Source organism: Chelonus insularis, unplaced genomic scaffold (genome assembly GCF_013357705.1).
Source record: "Chelonus insularis isolate UGA/USDA-ARS -01 unplaced genomic scaffold, ASM1335770v1 contig_3_pilon, whole genome shotgun sequence".
NCBI lineage: Eukaryota > Metazoa > Arthropoda > Insecta > Hymenoptera > Braconidae > Chelonus > Chelonus insularis.
Window position 1 is genome coordinate 948,720 of NW_023276556.1, and position 15,081 is coordinate 963,800.

Below are 15,081 nucleotides of genomic sequence, written 5' to 3' on the forward strand. Positions count from 1 at the left end.
GCATAAAAATTTTAAAATATACATGAAATCATAAAAAAAAACATAAAAGATTAATTTAAAGTTTTTTTTATTAAAATTACACGATTAGCCATGAAGAATGTACATAATTTTTGTGTGTGGCGTAAAACTAAGCAAAACATTGAATCAAAATTCAAGAAAATTTGAAATAAATTCTTTGAATTGCGCAAACAAGAACCATGGAGATTCTTCAATATTGCATAAAATATGGAATCATTTTGTAAGTAGTAGAATAAGGTATTTTAGGAGTTTATTTTTAAATTCAGCAAGGCTTTTAATAATTAATTTTATCTTTTTAGAGTCTTTCTTTGGTGGACGATTCTTGTTACAGTTAATAGTCGTAATATTGATGATGGTGATGATGACAATAATGATAAAAAAGAACTACAAAAATCTGATGTTATCACTGATTCAGCCAGTGTAGCTAACACAGTGGACAAAAAATCAAAGGCTTTGAAGATCATTAAATTCGTAAAAGGCGCTTACACAGTTGCTAAAGCTATTTTACCTTTATTTGTATAAAGGTGATCAGTTTGTTTATTGATCAAAATATGTTTAACATTAATTTTTCCCGCTATTCAATTATTATTATTCTGTATTCAGAATTACCTTCTGTTGATGTATAAATTGTACACATTCATACATAATAAACATCCTTATTCATTGTTTTAAAAAGGAAAGTTTTAAAAATTTTATCTTCTTGGACAAAAAGAATCTATTGATAAAAATTTAAAGAATCATAAATTTATATACAAAAATATTCTTATTATGGATAAACAACGAAACAGGTGAAATATGTTTTATAACCTCTCAAATAATGTAGTCATATTTGAAATTATAGAATAAGAAACACTTGCAAATTATTTTTCGATCTTTTATGTAGATCTTAATACAAATATTTATTTTTAACAATATAGAATAATAAACTTTTATTACTAATTGTTTCCATTTGTAGTGGCACACAATCCCAGATTTGAAATAAATGATTAAATAACTGTTTTTTTAATTTATCCTAGAGATAATCGTCGTCAGAAACAAAAACTCAATGCAAAAAAAAATCGTCGAGTTACTCCACAAACGGTTCCATCGCAAGAAAAAAATGCTCCTGTAGTAAGGAATGAGTCTTCTTCTGATGAAAGTGATGATGTGTATGATATGTTTGATTATGTGAATCAAAACTTTGTTCAACCAAAATCGCGATACGCTAATAATCCAGAGGGAGATTCAAAGTCCACTATTGATTTCGAAGATTTGGCGAATGCGGCAGTATCTTGTGCATATTTTCAATTTAAATCAGAAAAAAATTGGACTGAAGATATTTCTAAATACAGTGAACTCTTAGCTATTGATATAAGAAATTTAGAAACGATTGTTGATTGCATACCTTATCACCAACTTGTTGAGGTTGATGACACTTATTTTACTGTAAGTATTTTTCATTAATTCAATAATATTATTATTTTTCTTATTCTTTTTAATAAAAAATCTTACATGAAGGAAGATCAGTTAACATATTTCAACAGTAGAGCTGAACAATCAGAAAAATCATATGAAATTGAATTATTGGAAAGAGAAAAAATAAGGGAACGAGATTGTCGGAATGATGATATTATTAAAAATAAAAAAAAGAATTCCGAAGTTAATGAAACTGAAAAAGTGGATGATGATTTAGATTTTCTTCTGTCATTGAAAGAGCCAGAGCCAATAAAACTTACTCCAGTAGCTAACACATTTTCAATGTCTAAAACTAATGAAGGTATTTTTACTTAATTACAAATATAAATATTATTGAAATATTTTAATTTACAGAAATTATAAGCTTAAATTTTCTGTTAACCTGTAGAACAAAAAGTATCTAAAAGTACATCGAATACCAATTCAATTGATCTTGAGAAATGGTTGGACTCAGTTTTAGATCTTTAAATTGATCTAAATAACAAAAATATATATAGATCATATCGTACAATATTTACACTTATATCAAGGTAAATTAATTTATTATTAAAATAATTATTGATAATCAACGAATTTGTTCTGTTAAAAATTCATGCATATAATCGTATACGACAAGCATGATTGCTCCACCAGGTCCGAGTCGAAGAATTTTCGGTAATAATCCTTTGTACAACGCTGTTAGTCTGTGGATGAATATTATAAATAATGATAACTTTAAATTTTATAACGATAGTCAAGCTGCTAAAAAAAAATAAAGTAAACATACCCTTCTTGTCTATATACGATTCCAAGTGTATTTAGAGTTCCCTTGTAATACATACTACCTTGGGGACCTTGGATTCGACTTTTCACCACGTCAAATGGAATATTCAAACATGAAGCTAATGTGCCTGCCATGAATCCTAAACTTACCTATTATCATTATTATTTTTTATTTCAATTAATCGAAGTAAAATTAATAAATGTATTAATAAATTGACACAATTGTATCAACTTATATTAAATTATACCTTTGTAAGGAATTCAATCCAAGGGTCTTTATTAACCGGTATCAAACTTTTAACTGAATGATAAAATCCAAAATAACAACTATTAAAGATAGCATTTCTTAATGCCGTGGCTGATAAACCCTTGTTAAATCCGGTAAATCCACTTTCTTGAATTATTTCTTTAGTAACAGTAAGTGTACTTGGAGAGTATTTCATTTGTGTGCGATTTGATTGTAAACGAACTTTAACAACTTCAAATGGATTTACAACAATTCCTTCAGTAATACCAGCACAAAAGCCAGCGAGTGCAAATGTCTATTAAAAAATTATTAAAAAATTTACGAGTCAAGTAATCACTACATGGTCTATTATCTTTTTTACCACTGGTGTAGGTGAACTCAAGCCATGACTGAATATCTTTTTGTATTGTTCAAAGGTAAAAAACTAAAAAAAGAAAACATATCATTCATTATTTTTAATTACTTATTAAAAAATAACTTCGTTTAAAATTTTACTTTAAGTGCTCGTTTTGGAGTTTCAGCAATAATTGGTGGTAAAATTCCTTTCCAGAAAGCAGCAAGTCCTTCAGTTAAATATATCTTTCTCATACAATCCCGCATTCCTATTTAAATTAGCATTTTATCGATAATTTGAAATATGTTCATAATTATGGTAATAGTTGTTTAATATTGTTAAATATTAATATTACTCAGAAGCAGACTTTTTTGCACTAAAGAATAAAACAATGAATCATTCAATATTTTTTCAAGTCTAAGTTTATTATTATTTATCTCATGATCAACAATTTTTTTTATAAAATAATGAGAATATTTAATGATATTGTTTATTAATAGACGAAAATTAAAAAAAAATTGTACCTGTGTAGTACATTGGATTATTTTCTGTCGTTTTCACTTGAAGTTGAAAGCGTGTTTTTATAATATCCATAGGATGCATCATACAAACTTCAACAAATCCAGCAGATCCACCAGCTCCAATTTGAACGATTGCTTGTTTTACAACGTTTAAAGGTTTTTCGTTTGATCGATCAGACATCTTTGTATTTCTTTTAATATCTAATGCAAACTAGGTAAATTACCAACTGATTAATAATTATTGAATCCGGATTTCGTACTATTATTAATAATACTTAATACTTTATAAACGCACGAACACGCTCATGTGTTTAAATTCTATAAATGTACTTTCTGAGCTGTGATTTATTTTGGTACCAAAAAAAACTTATATGTTCTGAGTTGAACTGAACTAAAACGATGAGAGAAATACTCCAGAATATTATCGCAAGATAATTAATTGATTTATTGATAAGCAAATATTGCTGAACTTTTTTAAGACAATGTTAAAATTTTTAATCTTTATTGATAAATACGTTTTTACTATCACATGTTTTCCCCTAATTTTACATGAAAAAATATGTAAATTATTAATTAATTTTTTTCAAAAACTACTTATGCAAAGTGCGTTTCATTAAAAAATTTAATTGAGATCTGAAATAAATAAATATTCATTTTAAACTATTTAATTCACAATGAAAAATTACGATTCAATGAAAGTGTTGAATAAAAATTGAATAATAATTTTCAAATAAACAAATTTCATAATTATGTAATTTCAAATATAGGAAAATTCCATTACAAGTTGAATATAAATAGATATCATTCGTATATCTAAAAATTTTAACTATTTGGTAGACTGCCGAATAGTAATTGGTTCAAAATGTTTGACTAGTGGGAATTGTATTTGAATTTAATATATTCATATTTGGAAGTTTCAACTGAAAAATAAATTCTACTATTTGCATAAGATAAAGATACATATATAATTTTCTTAATTATCTGTTAAACTACTTGCGGTATACTAAAAACTACGTTGTATTGACTTCAAATGAACAATATATTTGTTTAACATCTTCCAATTTTTAATTGACAAAAAACTTCAATTCAAATAATTTTTAAATAATCGTGACCATTGTTATTTAATAAATTTTAAGTATCACAGAAATTATTAAATAATCTTGTCGAATTAAGTGAACATTTTATTTGTTGTCATTGAATAGAGAATATTAACCAATACATAATATGTTTTAGTGTTAATGTTGTTCAAATAGTCAAAAGTAATACATTCTTACACAAAAGAACTTATCTTTTATGCAGTGTCATCGCGAGAGCGCATTTTACATCACAAATTATATCTATTTAGAAGCTTTTCAAAGTAATCTTAGTTCATAATCCTTGTCCAACTGACCTGACTGATTATCGATTTTATAGATCAAATTTATAAATAATTGTATGTTAATTTGTGTTTTTTTTTACTCACATGTTTTTAAAGTCAAACATCTAGTTTATTTAATATTAATCAATTATAGTTTTATAATGTTTCATAAATTGTAATTCAAATAAATTATTATTGCAATAACGATGGATATTCGCCGAAGAAAGGTATTGTAACATCATAAATTTGCAACGATTATATTAATACTTTAGCTTTTAAACAAAAATTAGGTAAAATTTGTTTAATGAATAAGAAAAAAATCATACTCATTGTGAATTGTATAATTAATTTGTTATCTACATACACTAATTAAAGATTATAATTGTTTGTAAATTATAAAAAAGCTCACGTGACTTTCACACACTATACATACACTAAGAAAAAAATTTACTTCATACAAAAAATATTTCATTCAAATAGTCGCGATAAAATATTTCTTCGAAATTATGAATATTTGATTGAAATTATTTTATTTACTCAAATGAATAAAATGTCATTTGTTTTCATTCTTGTCGCAACATTGAAACGAAAGACAAAATGTGTTTTTGATAACACTACTATTACTCTGAATAAAATTTTATCTTGAGAATACTCAAAGTTTCTTTTATTGATTGAATAAAAAATTTTTTCATTTAACGAAATTTTTTTCTCAGTGTAGAAGATGTTTATAATTGTTGAAATCCTCGATTGATTTGATTTCTTCCTAACCCCGCCAACTTCAGATTATCAACGACTATCCACGTGGCCTTAACAAACTATACTAGAAAAAGTTTACTGTTGTTGACAATTTCGTTGATACGAATTCTTTTCTAACCTCGCCAACTTCAGTTTCATTGCATATTTTTAATTTTTAGTGTGCGGTTAAGTTATGGAATTATCATAGTAGTACAAAGACGAGTTTATTATTTATTGTATTTTTATACTGAATATTTCATACTATTTCTTACTTTGCTCAATGTAGTTATATTTATGTTAATTTAATTTTGTAAAATGAACTAAATGTATTATACACTAGTAAGTTATCACATAATTAATTCTGAGAATCTATCAAAAAATAAGGATAATTTAATTGATTAATGATTTTTTAAATGATTTATTATATGAAAGTATAAATTCCTCAATAATAAATTTTTTAGGTTACTATCGGAGTTCACTTTAAGTCAGATAAATTTTGACTTGACTTTAAACTTTATCCAATAGTTATAAATATTCATACATTATCATGAATTCATTTCTTATTTATAGTAATTAATGTAATTTCACAAAACTCCGTTGTTTGAATTAAAAGATTAATTTTTATCACAGTAGAAAAAATTTTAACTTTTTATCAATGCATATTTGTTATGTTAATTGATAATTGTTAATTTTTGTTCCAGCTTTCCTTCAATGAAGAAGATATGCCAACAGAATTATCATCCCGTCCGAAAAAAACTCATTTTTTAAGCTGCAAGCCTTCCAGAATTGTTATAATGTTAGGAATACTATTTTTTATTTATATAGCTATTGCCTCTAATATACAACCATTAAAACTTGGATTATCAGCTTTTGATGGTCTTGCATCTTCTTTAAATTTACAAAAGCCATCGTATGTTGTAATTATTGATGCTGGCTCGACGGGAAGTCGAGTTTTAGCATTTACCTTCCATACATCAATTTTTAATGGAGAGCTGATATTAGATAATGAGCTTTATTCGGAAATAAAACCAGGACTTAGTAGTTTTGCTGACAGACCCAAAGAGGGAATTAAAAGTTTAGAAAAATTACTTAAAAAAGCCAAAGATGTGATCCCCGTATCAGAATGGGCTCATACTCCAATTAGTCTAAAAGCTACTGCAGGATTAAGATTATTACCGCCTGAAAAAGCTAACGCAATCATTGAAGAATGTAAAAATTTCTTTGAATCATCAGGATTCTTGACAACCAAAAATTCTGTATCTATTATGGAAGGTGCAGATGAAGGAATTTATGCTTGGTTTACTGTTAATTTTTTAATTGGCCAGTTGTCAACACGACATAATGAAAATACAGCAGCAGTTTTGGATCTTGGAGGAGGATCAACACAGGTCACATATTCTCCTGATGAAGAAGATTTAAAAAAAATTTCTAAACATGTCTATTCAATAAACGCCTTTAATCATAACATGAGTCTTTATACTCATAGTTTATTAGGAATGGGACTGATGGCAGCACGAAAAGCTATATTAACCGCAAACTTAGATATGAAAAATGTTAATCCTGGGGATACCGTTGAAGTTAGGTCGGAATGTGTAAATCCTATAGTTTCAACAGAGTGGAGCTATCATGGAATAAATTATTTAGTAAGAGGACCTACTAAGGGTGCACATAGAGTTATTAGGAATAAAAAATATTCAGAAGAAGATAGACCAATTGTTAGAATCCCAGAATGTTTGAAAATTATCAAAAAATATATAGAATCTGTTAAAGAAAAACCTATAGGATTAAATAAACATACTATTTATGCTGTTTCTTACTATTTTGAACGTGCTGCTGAGGTAAGGTCATTGAAATTCAGCTAAAAAATATTCAATTAAAAATTGAAATTTTTAGATAAATTTTTTTAAAATTTGATTTCAGGTAGGATTAGTTGATCCTTTCACTGGTGGTGTGATTTCTCTTGGAGAATTCCATAAAATGATGATAGATACCTGTAATTACGCAAATGCTGATCAACCATTTATGTGCCTCGATTTGTCGTTTATTTATATTTTATTACACGATTGTTTTGGTCTTGACAATTCGACTAAACTACATGTAAGTACTCTTCTTTTATTGTCAGCTTCTCTAATTCGTCAGAGTTCATTTGATTTGCAGAATTACTAGTTTCGGGAAAGCTTTATTTTTCTAAATTAATGTATAATTGTATTAGTCGTAAAAATTTATGCAATTGGTTTTTTTTTCTTTTAGCTTTACAAAAAGTATAATGGTCATGAATTAAGTTGGAGTCTAGGTGCTGCTTTTAATTTACTTGATAAAAACTTTTAGTAATATTTTAATAATAACATCAATCAAATAAGTAGTACATGAAAATTTATTTAATTGATAAAATAAAAGATAGCAAATTTTATCAACGCACAAAAAATTATGATGAGAGTGTTGGCTGATTAACATGAAGTTAAATAGTTAAAGGACCAAAACTGAGCTGGTACAATTTTGAAAAGATAATTACTTTATTGTCAGATAATCAAAAACAAAAGTATTTAATTGAAAAAAAAATTACATCGACTGTTAGTGCCTTTGTAAATAATTTTTTTTTAATAAATTTAACTAAACTTAGATCGAATTTTTAAGTGTTTTAATATTTCAACTTTTTTTAAATTTAGTTTAAGTTATTAGAGATAATATTATCATTTCTCAATTAGTTAATTTTATTAAATAAGTGCTTTGACGAAAGTTGTTATGACAACTGAGCTCATTAAAATACCTCTAATTGTCATATATAATTATTGTCATTAGCATTGTAAGACTCATTTTCCAAACAGTGAAGTTATGTCAATATGATGATTTCCTTAAAGATGTAATCACACAATGAATTTGAGCAATCCTTGTGATTGAGTTTTCACTTTCTTTCATTATAAAAGTGTGTAACAAACATTCTTTTTTCAAGATTTTAAAACAATAATAAAATTAGTCACATTTATCGATAACAATATTATTTATAAGAGTCGAAGTAACCGGTAGATTTTACTTGATTTTATAAAAATATTTGTCAGTTGTCTTAAAAATTATGATGCGTAGTAACTGAAAAAAATAGAAAATATGCAAATTCGTGTGAGACCTCTTTTATCACTGATAAAAAAACTATTGTGTCTTCAATAATATTTGTTGTTGGATGAACTATTGTAAGTTGGTAACCTTTAACCGTAAGCAATGCTGAAAAGTATTAAAGTTTTCATTGCGTCATGAAAAAAAAGTTAACCACAAAAAAACAGCAGTAGTTCACGTATGTTTGACTATATCGATCCGTTTATTTTGTATTTAATCATTCGTTAACTCTATACATAAACATACGATCAAAAAAAGTATCATTAATTAGTATAATCCGAAAGAGGATTTGAAAACATTTTGAATATTGTCAATAAAGTTTAGAATATTTTAAGCAATTCATTAAGACGTAGCGATTGAAAATATGAAGAAAAGACTTTGACTACGAATTTCACACAAGTTGTTTTTTGTGAATGTGACTTTGCTGAATGTTCTAACCTAAATAACTGTAAAGAAGTTTTCGACAATTTTCAGTGATGGAAATACGGTAGATTAGAGTTTATTTTATTTTTTATTTTCATAAAATTATTTTTGTCGATTACAACTTAACCTATTTTATATGATATACTATTTATTATAATTGTAATAAATGGTCCCAACGACAAAATTATTAACGACTGTTTCTTTAGCTAATGTAGTTGGTCGTTACATTCATACAGGATTATTTCAACAAGAATTTAAGGTAAGATTCAGTTATTTATATTCTGCAAAAACTTGTTGATTACCATACATAACTAAATTCTATGGCCTTGATTCACAATGTATTGTTTTTTTGTTTTTACCTTTGTCATGTAATCTTATCTGTCTCTTTAGTATTTTATAAACACTAATTTTTGTTCTTTTACGTACATATACTGTCTAAAAGTAACTGTTTACTTTATTTTTGTTTGTTCAGTATTACTTTTTGTTGCAGCAGATCTTTCATATGTCGGAAGCATCTATTGATCATTTGCTTTTTGAAAATCACTCTAAAAGTATTTCGAATCATTCAGAAGTTTTTTATTCAACGTATAACACTATTACACCACAGTACAAATATCAGAAAAGTATTTTTAAAGGAGAATATTTAAATAATAAAACAAAAATGGAACCTATGTTAAATCAGTGCATTGGCGATAGTTCTAATGATTGTTCAAGTGTATCAAATACTCGAACAGAGCCTAGTGGTACAACTTTTGTGCAAGAAATTAGAAATGATATTAATAATTTATCACAAAAATTTCAATATGGAATCAGCCGAAGGAAGTATAAAGAATTGAGGCCATGGATAACACTAAATAATGGTAAATTTTGCAAATTTTTTTAATGAAGTACTGTTTATTTTTATGTCAATCATTAAAATAGTAAATTTAAACAGTAGTTATGAATTTGTAAATAATAAGTTTATACCTTTTTATTTCGTTATTTAAATGAATGAATAATTTTTCTGCCAGGAACTGTAAACAAAGACACTGATTTTATTCTTCGAATTTTATCTTATAATATTCTTGCTCAAAATTTATTAGAAACTCATTCGTACTTATATCGATATCATCATCCAGGAGCATTAGATTGGAATATCAGAAAACCTCTGATTCAAAAAGAAATATTAGAAGCTGAAGCTAATGTATGTCATTTGCATTGATAAATAAATTATTGCTAAAGAAAAATAATTGATCAACTTCTATTCGAATAAAACAATTTGCTTGCAGGTGATATGTATACAAGAGATGCAATTAGAGCATCTGAAAGACTTTTTAATACCTTTTATTGAAAAGGAATATGACTATCTCTACAAAAAACGCACAAATAATACTAAGGATGGGCTACTTCTTCTGTACAAACCTAAAGAGCTACAAATAGAGAATTACGTTTATGTTGAGTATCACCAAACGTCAACAGATATTTTGAATAGAGATAACGTTGGAATAGTAGTTAAATTTTCATTGAAAGAGAGTCCTAATACTTTCTTTGTTATTTCTACAACACATCTACTTTACAATCCCAAACGAAATGACGTTAGATTGGCCCAGACCCAAATACTTTTTTCTGAAATAGAAAGAATTGCTTTTATTGAGAATACAGAGTAAGCATTTATTTATTAACAATTGAATGAAAAATTTTATTAAATAACTCAAACATAAATAATTTATTCCTTTTAATTATATTACAGAAGTGGACCTTCGTATTATCCAATAATTGTATGTGGAGATTTTAACTTGCAACCTTTTACTGGTGTTTATAATTTTATAACAAAAGGATCATTTCATTATGTTGGAAAAGGACAAACTTTGGAAAACAGGGGCTTTATGCGTTTGAGTAATTGCTTGATTCCTTCTTCTCTTCTTGTCACTGATAATTGCCAACATTTTAATGTTTTGACAAAGAGATTAAGAGGTGTTGGGAGTGAAAAAATTATGGTAAGTAAATGATTAAATACTGAATAAATATTGAGTCGATAAATTTCTTGATGACTCGATTCACTTTTTTCAGTTGTCAAGCAATGACTCTGCTAATAAAACAAATGGAGAAATATACAACGCAAATTCTGAAGTTAATGAAGTTGATGTTACTTCGAGAGGTCATCAAGAAATTAAGATAATTGAAGGGAAATCTGCTCATTTTTCATCTGGCGTTTTGACGCATCCATTCAAATTTAGTAGTGTTTATCAGCACAACAATTGGAGAAGAGAAATGGAAGCCACTACAAATCAAGGACAATGGATTACAGTTGATTATATATTTTTCACTGATGTTGAACCGTTAAATCGATATACTCTGCCAACAGTATCAGAATGTGAAACCTTACCTTTGATACCGAACTTTACGGTAGGTAGTGATCATCTTTGCCTTGGTGCCACATTCAAACTCAAGAAAAAACAGATTATGAGGTGAAAAAATTATTCTTGTTTTTGCTAGAATAATTAGCCAATTTAGATGTATAGCTTTGTTTTCATTATGTGAATAAATAAATAAGAATCATTTATTTTTAATTAAAAAAGAATACGAATATTTATTTAAATTGCAAACTAATCAAAAAATCGAAAATGCAGATTTTTTAAAAGTAGGAAATTATATTGCCGACGAAGTTGAATGTTATCGATTAAAGATCACTATTTTATCTTTAAAGTCGATGCACGATTAATCCAAGCCTCCACTAGGTGACGTATCAATCTACATTGACGCATTTACTTCACGTTCCCGCGTACATGCTATAAACAACGTTCGTCGAATATTTTTCTTTTTATCAATTATAGTGTTAATTAATGTTTATCGTAGTCATTATCGAGATAAATGTGACATTTCGACTAGTATTTAAACTAATAGCATGTTAGTAATATGCTATTTAAGATTTATAAAATTAAATTAGCCAACAAAAATTCATATACAACAATCGTAAACAAAAAATAAATTCATCTTTTCTGTAAAAATAATTACTGACATAACAAATTAATTGTTTTAAAATAATTTTAAAATGTTTTATTTTATTAAAGTAATATTTGAAAAAATAAAAAATGGTTAAATATAAGTAATATTCAGTAAAGTAATTCACACCTATGATAGTGGTGTTGGAAAATTTCATGTGCTGTTTGTCGCACATGGCGTCCACTTTGTGTGATAACAATAGAAGGTTGAAGAACTGATATTACACCAGCACTTTTCTTACTCTGGTTGCGAGGGATTCACTGCTAATATTTGAGATTTTGGAATTATATATCTTGTGCGACACGTGCTAGGACACTTATGATTCTACTTTATTACTCTCCAGCAGAAGAGACGTGAAGAATAGGAAGATAGCAGAGCATCATCAGGATATAAAAAAGTAAGAATATTCGAACAAAAAATATTATATTTTTTATTAAAATTATATTTTTCAGTCATTCGCTCTAAAGCATATATCAAAAAATTTATTGGTAATAAATTATGATTAAGATATCGAAGAAATAAAAGTATTCAAAGGGAAAACGTTGATATGGATATGATTAATTGATAGCAGCAGTTACATAATAATGTTAAAGAGTTGTCATTGAAAAAAAGATCTAAAAAAAACTTATCATTGATTCATGATTCACGTCGAGATTCACGAGAATATGATGTCTTTACAATAATAAATCCTGTCAGCGATTACTCAATTATGATAGGCTTGATAGGTATCTTACGGCTTTTAATTTAAAGTATGCTTGTGGAAGTAAACAAGAGGATGTAGAAGAGATTTAGGTAATTTTGACGTGAAGGGTCGTCTGCGTTTTACCACAAGAAATGGCGATTGCAAGAGGGTGACGCAGTAAGAACTAAGACAGACCACTATATTATATCACTGGCGGCCATTTTGGACCACCCAAGTTGCTGTCGGAGCATAAAAAATATCGAGTTCTTTTAGGGCCGCCTTTTTTTCTGAGCCGCTAGCATCGTAACGTGGATGGGGCGGTGCGTGCACACAGAGGAATGAGGGAACGAAACGAGAGGCACCAGAGTATAGAGCGGGACAAGATGAGTTCAGGATGAGCCACGAAATGAAGAGAAATACAGAGGTGGAGGAATAAGATAATGGATGAACAAGAAGAGGAGGAGAAGGACCAGAAGGGGAAGCGGCCGCGGGCTTACACTACTCACGATCAACGTAGAAGAAAGATGTAGTTATGTAGTTAAGTCAGGTTAGATCGTTCTTGGGCCGCCATCGTCACGCCGCACTTTTTCTTTATTTTCTTCCTTTTTTAAGTCTCCTTTTGCCACCAGAGAAGAGAAGAAAGCACTTGTTATTCTTTTCTCATTTTTGATACAAGCATTTTTCGCTCTCTTGCCTCGTTTACTAACTCAACTCTATTATCATGCTTCTTCTTTGCACTCCAAATGCTATCCTCTTTTTATTAATTACATTTATGGAAGTATTCAACTGTGATCATTATTTTCAATGTCCATTTATAGTCATGACTAAAATTATTTGGGCTTTTATTTAAATTTAGATAATAAGAAATTATGAAGTCATAAAAATGAAAATTAAGCATTGATTTATCATCATTTTTAAAACGTTATATTGTTTTAGGGTCAAATTCATTTTACATGAATTGTGGTTTTGGATTTCAATGGAGCAAACAATGAGGACACTGGAGAATTATTTATCTGTTTTGGTAGTTTCAAAATATGGTGGAGTTTCTAAAATAGATGATCCTGATTGTAATTGAAAAATTTTAAGAGGTAAAGTAAGTAACAACATTTCTCATTTTAAACATGAATGACTTAGAGAAATTTTTTCTGTGAGTAAATGAACAAAAAAAATGAAAGGTATAATTTAAAAACTAATCATAGCGTGTTGAAATGTGAATATTGTTCATTTTTATTTTTGAATCATACTGTCAAGCATTTTTTATCCAATCTTAATTGAAGCGTTTAACGATTGTGTTTCAATAATATTTTTTTTATTATCCAAATTTTCGAGTATTTTATATTCTCAAAGCGTCTTGATTTCAAATGAAAAAAAAATTTTAAACACTTTGATTACTCTCCTGAGGATATAACAACACTTTAACCAATTTAATTCTAAAATATTGCCTGCTAATGAGATTGCACGAGCAACACGCAATTCGTCACGTAATTGCATTATCATTATATATACTTATTTCTGTTTTTCGATCCTAGAATATATCTTCTCGTCATCTTTCATCGTCTTTAAATTACCGTCGTTCGATGTTCAAATCATCGGGCCCGTTGTTCGTGCACAAGTGTATTTCGTGAGAAATTACAAAGAGCTCTAGAACGCGCGGTACCTTTGTATAACATCTTCCACGTCCTCCACCTCTGATAATGCCGACAAGTCGTATCGCAATTATTATTATTCCGTAATACCTTCACTTGATTCTTCATCAACATAATATTTCATAAATTACGATAAAATAATCTCTAAAAAAGTATTTTTTAAATTTAACTCATTATTCTCCGACTGTGTTATCCTATATCTTTTCCACAGTTCTCATATTGCACGGTGTGATAATACACCTAAAAAAACCTAATGTGACTAACATCAGTGTTGCCAAGAAAAATTACCTACCTTTTTTTCATTTATATTGTCCACCTGAGTGAAAATTTTATTCATGATGAATTCATTTATCATAGAAGTTCTTTCATAGAGGTGTTCGCTTGCATCATTTGTCATATCAATATTATTTATATTAATGTTTTCATAGATTCCATGATGGATTTTATTTTTTTGATGATTCTCATGCTTAAGTAATATTGATAAATAATGTTTACATCTATTATAAAGGTATTTTTCTTTACTAGAAATGATTATGTATATATGTAACACATTTATTATCATTATCTAACAGGAGAATAGAGATAAGTTTCATGAAAAATAGCTGGATATTTATTTAGGAGCTCCAAAGTGTCCTAAATATCTGTTGAAATGCGATTTAATTTAACATCAAAATGGTTTCAACAGTTTATGTCAGCGTTATGAACGAATTTATTAACAAAAAAACTCATTTATTGATATATTTATAATATTTTGTAAATTATACAAATTATATCTTGAAGAAATATATCCATCAAGTGTTTATCTTTATGA

The 15,081-nt window shown here is 27.7% G+C and overlaps 4 protein-coding genes across 12 annotated transcripts; 3 read left to right on the forward strand and 1 right to left on the reverse strand.

Moving 5' to 3' along the window:
- The first annotated feature begins 62 nt into the window (after positions 1-62).
- On the forward strand, positions 63-2,452 carry LOC118068416 (uncharacterized). Of its 2 annotated transcripts, XR_004690508.1 has the most exons (6): positions 63-238; positions 318-806; positions 1,035-1,443; positions 1,516-1,774; positions 1,862-2,003; positions 2,107-2,452. XR_004690508.1 is itself a non-coding variant. In XM_035085806.1 (5 exons), the coding sequence occupies exons 2-5, from the start codon at positions 787-789 to the stop codon at positions 1,939-1,941; spliced, it is 768 nt and encodes a 255-aa protein (XP_034941697.1). In that variant the 5' UTR covers positions 63-238; positions 318-786; the 3' UTR covers positions 1,942-2,452. The 2 variants fall into 2 exon arrangements, 1 of the variants encoding a protein (XP_034941697.1); XM_035085806.1 differs by having other exon boundaries at positions 1,862-2,452.
- LOC118068415 (mitochondrial 2-oxodicarboxylate carrier) lies at positions 2,010-5,303 on the reverse strand. 4 transcript variants are annotated; one of them, XM_035085802.1, is made up of 7 exons: positions 5,104-5,303; positions 3,341-3,548; positions 2,978-3,084; positions 2,844-2,906; positions 2,484-2,777; positions 2,240-2,385; positions 2,010-2,156 (listed from the first exon to the last, which is right to left on the reverse strand). In XM_035085802.1, the coding sequence occupies exons 1-7, from the start codon at positions 5,164-5,166 to the stop codon at positions 2,039-2,041; spliced, it is 999 nt and encodes a 332-aa protein (XP_034941693.1). In that variant the 5' UTR covers positions 5,167-5,303; the 3' UTR covers positions 2,010-2,038. The 4 variants fall into 4 exon arrangements, with proteins under 4 accessions (XP_034941693.1, XP_034941696.1, XP_034941695.1 ...); XM_035085805.1 differs by having other exon boundaries at positions 3,341-3,538; positions 5,104-5,235; XM_035085804.1 differs by lacking the exon at positions 5,104-5,303 and adding an exon at positions 4,800-4,938.
- On the forward strand, positions 2,704-7,988 carry NTPase (ectonucleoside triphosphate diphosphohydrolase NTPase). Of its 3 annotated transcripts, none has more exons than XM_035085801.1 (4): positions 2,704-2,898; positions 6,131-7,267; positions 7,350-7,526; positions 7,680-7,988. In XM_035085801.1, the coding sequence occupies exons 2-4, from the start codon at positions 6,152-6,154 to the stop codon at positions 7,755-7,757; spliced, it is 1,371 nt and encodes a 456-aa protein (XP_034941692.1). In that variant the 5' UTR covers positions 2,704-2,898; positions 6,131-6,151; the 3' UTR covers positions 7,758-7,988. The 3 variants fall into 3 exon arrangements, with proteins under 3 accessions (XP_034941692.1, XP_034941690.1, XP_034941691.1); XM_035085799.1 differs by lacking the exon at positions 2,704-2,898 and adding an exon at positions 4,570-4,921; XM_035085800.1 differs by lacking the exon at positions 2,704-2,898 and adding an exon at positions 5,492-5,768.
- A 450-nt stretch (positions 7,989-8,438) lies between these two features.
- angel (protein) lies at positions 8,439-11,517 on the forward strand. 3 transcript variants are annotated; one of them, XM_035086014.1, is made up of 7 exons: positions 8,443-9,024; positions 9,167-9,219; positions 9,454-9,820; positions 9,971-10,143; positions 10,229-10,602; positions 10,690-10,936; positions 11,010-11,517. In XM_035086014.1, exons 3-7 carry the CDS (start codon positions 9,463-9,465, stop codon positions 11,409-11,411), a joined length of 1,554 nt encoding a protein of 517 aa, XP_034941905.1. In that variant the 5' UTR covers positions 8,443-9,024; positions 9,167-9,219; positions 9,454-9,462; the 3' UTR covers positions 11,412-11,517. The 3 variants fall into 3 exon arrangements, with proteins under 3 accessions (XP_034941903.1, XP_034941904.1, XP_034941905.1); XM_035086012.1 differs by having other exon boundaries at positions 8,439-9,219; positions 9,451-9,820; XM_035086013.1 differs by having other exon boundaries at positions 8,440-9,219.
- Positions 11,518-15,081: the final 3,564 nt, after the last annotated feature.

Bases quoted from the DNA above. Each gene is read 5' to 3' on its own strand.
- LOC118068416 (XM_035085806.1), top strand. From the start codon at position 787: ATGGATAAACAACGAAACAG. The intron at 807-1,034 runs GTGAAATATGTT...AATTTATCCTAG, and splicing joins ATGGATAAACAACGAAACAG to AGATAATCGTCGTCAGAAAC. The intron at 1,775-1,861 runs GTATTTTTACTT...GTTAACCTGTAG, and splicing joins AATGTCTAAAACTAATGAAG to AACAAAAAGTATCTAAAAGT.
- NTPase (XM_035085799.1), top strand. From the start codon at position 4,901: ATGGATATTCGCCGAAGAAAG. The intron at 7,268-7,349 runs GTAAGGTCATTG...ATTTGATTTCAG, and splicing joins ATTTTGAACGTGCTGCTGAG to GTAGGATTAGTTGATCCTTT. The intron at 7,527-7,679 runs GTAAGTACTCTT...TTTTTCTTTTAG, and splicing joins ACAATTCGACTAAACTACAT to CTTTACAAAAAGTATAATGG.
- LOC118068415 (XM_035085802.1), bottom strand. From the start codon at position 5,166: ATGAAATATTTTTTGTATGAAGTAAATTTTTTTCTTAGTGTATGTATA. The intron at 2,778-2,843 runs GTAAAAAAGATA...ATTTTTTAATAG, and splicing joins TGAGTTCACCTACACCAGTG to ACATTTGCACTCGCTGGCTT. The intron at 2,386-2,483 runs GTATAATTTAAT...TAATGATAATAG, and splicing joins GGATTGAATTCCTTACAAAG to GTAAGTTTAGGATTCATGGC.
- angel (XM_035086012.1), top strand. From the start codon at position 9,127: ATGGTCCCAACGACAAAATTATTAACGACTGTTTCTTTAGCTAATGTA. The intron at 10,144-10,228 runs GTATGTCATTTG...ATTTGCTTGCAG, and splicing joins TATTAGAAGCTGAAGCTAAT to GTGATATGTATACAAGAGAT. The intron at 10,603-10,689 runs GTAAGCATTTAT...ATTATATTACAG, and splicing joins GCTTTTATTGAGAATACAGA to AAGTGGACCTTCGTATTATC.